Genomic DNA, 2258 nt, shown 5'->3' with positions numbered 1-2258 from the left:
CACTTCCAGGCCCGCCCTCCGGGCACGCCTCCCCCTGGTATTTTCGGGACTTTCCTAAACTGCTCTAACTTTCTGCCCCTTCCCCGGCCCAGCCCAGCTCCGCCGGATCTCGCCCGCCACACCCCGACGGGCAGCTGGAGGACATCGGACCCTCCCCCAAGTCGGGGACTCCTCCTGCCCACCCTCTCCTGACCTGTCCCCCATCCCCTGCCGCTGCTCCCCGTCATAGGCCGGTGCCCTAAAACTCTAGGAAGCAGAACCAGGGCCGAAGCCACCACACCGGGCCCAGCCCAGAGATATGGACACTTGCTACGACCCAGTGAGTCCCGCTGCCTGGCCCTGAAAGTGGCCGGTGCCCCGCGTGTCTGCCTGCCTGCCAGAGCCCCCTTGCTCCCTCCTGCCTGTGTCCCCGGGTGGCCCTAGCCCGCCTTTGCCCACCTGTCTGCAAAGCTCCCCCCCCCAGGAGCTTCCCAGGGGGCCTGAGGAGGAGGGCAGAGGTCACTAAGGGCTCGGGGTCAGCCAGCACCTCCACCTTGTCTCCAAACCAGGGCCTGGATGGCCTCGATGAATATGATGATTTCAAATTCAGCCCGTCCATGGCCGAGCCCAAGGAGCCAGCCCCGGAGACGGGTCAGTAAGTCCTTTGGCCTCCCCTTGTCTTGGAGGGGCAGGGACAGCTCGTGCCCTCTACCGGGGAGGGCGCTCTGAGCGCTGGCTCAGCGAGGCCCTCTGTCCCCAGCTGATGGCCCCTACCTGGTGATTGTGGAACAGCCCAAGCAGGTGAGTGAGCGAAAGGGGTGTGTGGCCCAGCTTCAGCTTTGGGGGCAAGTGACAGCTGCGCCTGTGGCCGTGGGGCCAGGGTAACTGGAGTAGACCGCAAAGTTTGGGTGGGTGGCGGCGGTTCAGGGAGGATGCTTGGTGCCACTGTGGCCCCTGCTGGCCGGAAGTGGGTGGTCTCTTGGTCACAGTGTCACTCTGCCCCGGACCTCCAGCGAGGCTTCCGGTTTCGGTATGGCTGTGAGGGGCCTTCCCACGGAGGCCTGCCTGGTGCCTCCAGCGAGAAGGGCCGGAAGACCTATCCTACTGTCAAGGTGAGCCTGGATGGGGCTGGATGGAGGACAAGGTCACAGCATGGTCAGGGCTCCCCTGACAGCCTTGCCCCTCTCAGATCTGTAACTACGAGGGACCGGCCAAGATCGAGGTGGACCTGGTGACACACAGTGACCCACCTCGTGCTCACGCCCACAGCCTGGTGGGCAAGCAGTGCTCGGAGCTGGGGGTCTGCGCCGTGTCTGTGGGCCCCAAGGACATGACTGCCCAGTAGGTGTCCCCGAGCCCTGACCCACTGGGGTGCTCCCTCATCACCCCAGCCCACCCGTGTGCAAACTGTGACAGGCTCAGGTGGGCCCTAGAGCCCAAGGGCCAAGCATTATAAACTAGAACGACTTCCTTGAGGAAGTCAGGCTGGGCTAGGGCAGGCCCCCGAAAGGCGACCTCAGGAGGAAAGGACTTCATGGAGACAGGCCTCTGGCTCCTCCCCTTCCAGGTTTAACAATCTGGGTGTCCTGCATGTGACCAAGAAGAACATGATGGAGATTATGATACAGAAACTTCAGAGACAGCGGCTGCGCTCCAGGCCCCAGGGCCTAACAGGTACAAGGCAGAGGAGCCAAGGGAGGCGCCTGGGAAGGAGCAGGGCAAGGGAGGAGCCCGAGGTCACTCTCTGCTGCGCACTCAGAGGCTGAGCGGAGGGAGCTGGAGCAGGAGGCCAAGGAGCTAAAGAAGGTGATGGACCTGAGCATCGTGCGGCTGCGCTTCTCCGCCTTCCTCCGGGCCAGCGACGGCTCCTTCTCCTTGCCCCTGAAGCCAGTTATCTCCCAGCCCATCCATGACAGCAGTGCGTGTCCAGACCCCGGGGGGTGCCGGGCCTGGGCCAGAGGGACCACGAGGGGCACTCGGGCTGGGGGTCGAACGGGCCTGGGCTCGCACTGGGCGCTGCCCCTCGAGCGCGCCCCTTCTTCCCTCCGAATGTCGCCCTATCCTTGGCGGAGCGTGAGGTGGCAATACCTCATCTCACCGACCCTCTCCGGCCCCAGAGTCTCCGGGTGCCTCGAACCTGAAGATCTCCCGAATGGACAAAACGGCGGGCTCTGTGCGGGGCGGAGACGAAGTTTATCTGCTCTGTGACAAGGTGCAGAAAGGTGAGGCTGGAGCCCTGGCTGGCCCGGGGCGCTGGGGAGGCCAGGCCAGGCCGCGCC

General features: G+C 64.6%; 1 protein-coding gene across 1 annotated transcript in view; it reads left to right on the top strand.

Moving 5' to 3' along the window:
- Positions 1–6: 6 nt before the first annotated feature.
- Positions 7–2258, top strand: part of Nfkb2 (nuclear factor kappa B subunit 2) — a 5568-nt gene continuing 3316 nt past the window's right edge. The window contains exons 1-8 of the mRNA XM_033761249.1: positions 7–319; positions 549–630; positions 740–780; positions 993–1091; positions 1169–1320; positions 1547–1653; positions 1739–1897; positions 2097–2245. Of these exons, the coding sequence (XP_033617140.1) occupies positions 299–319; positions 549–630; positions 740–780; positions 993–1091; positions 1169–1320; positions 1547–1653; positions 1739–1897; positions 2097–2245 (810 nt within the window). The 5' untranslated portion in view covers positions 7–298. The remainder of the gene's footprint in view (positions 320–548; positions 631–739; positions 781–992; positions 1092–1168; positions 1321–1546; positions 1654–1738; positions 1898–2096; positions 2246–2258) is intronic.

Source organism: Fukomys damarensis, unplaced genomic scaffold (genome assembly GCF_012274545.1).
Source record: "Fukomys damarensis isolate Sample0158 unplaced genomic scaffold, DMR_v1.0_HiC HiC_scaffold_8, whole genome shotgun sequence".
Lineage (NCBI taxonomy): Eukaryota > Metazoa > Chordata > Mammalia > Rodentia > Bathyergidae > Fukomys > Fukomys damarensis.
The sequence above is the reverse complement of the archived record's forward strand: the minus strand, read 5'-3'. Positions and strand labels throughout refer to the sequence as shown.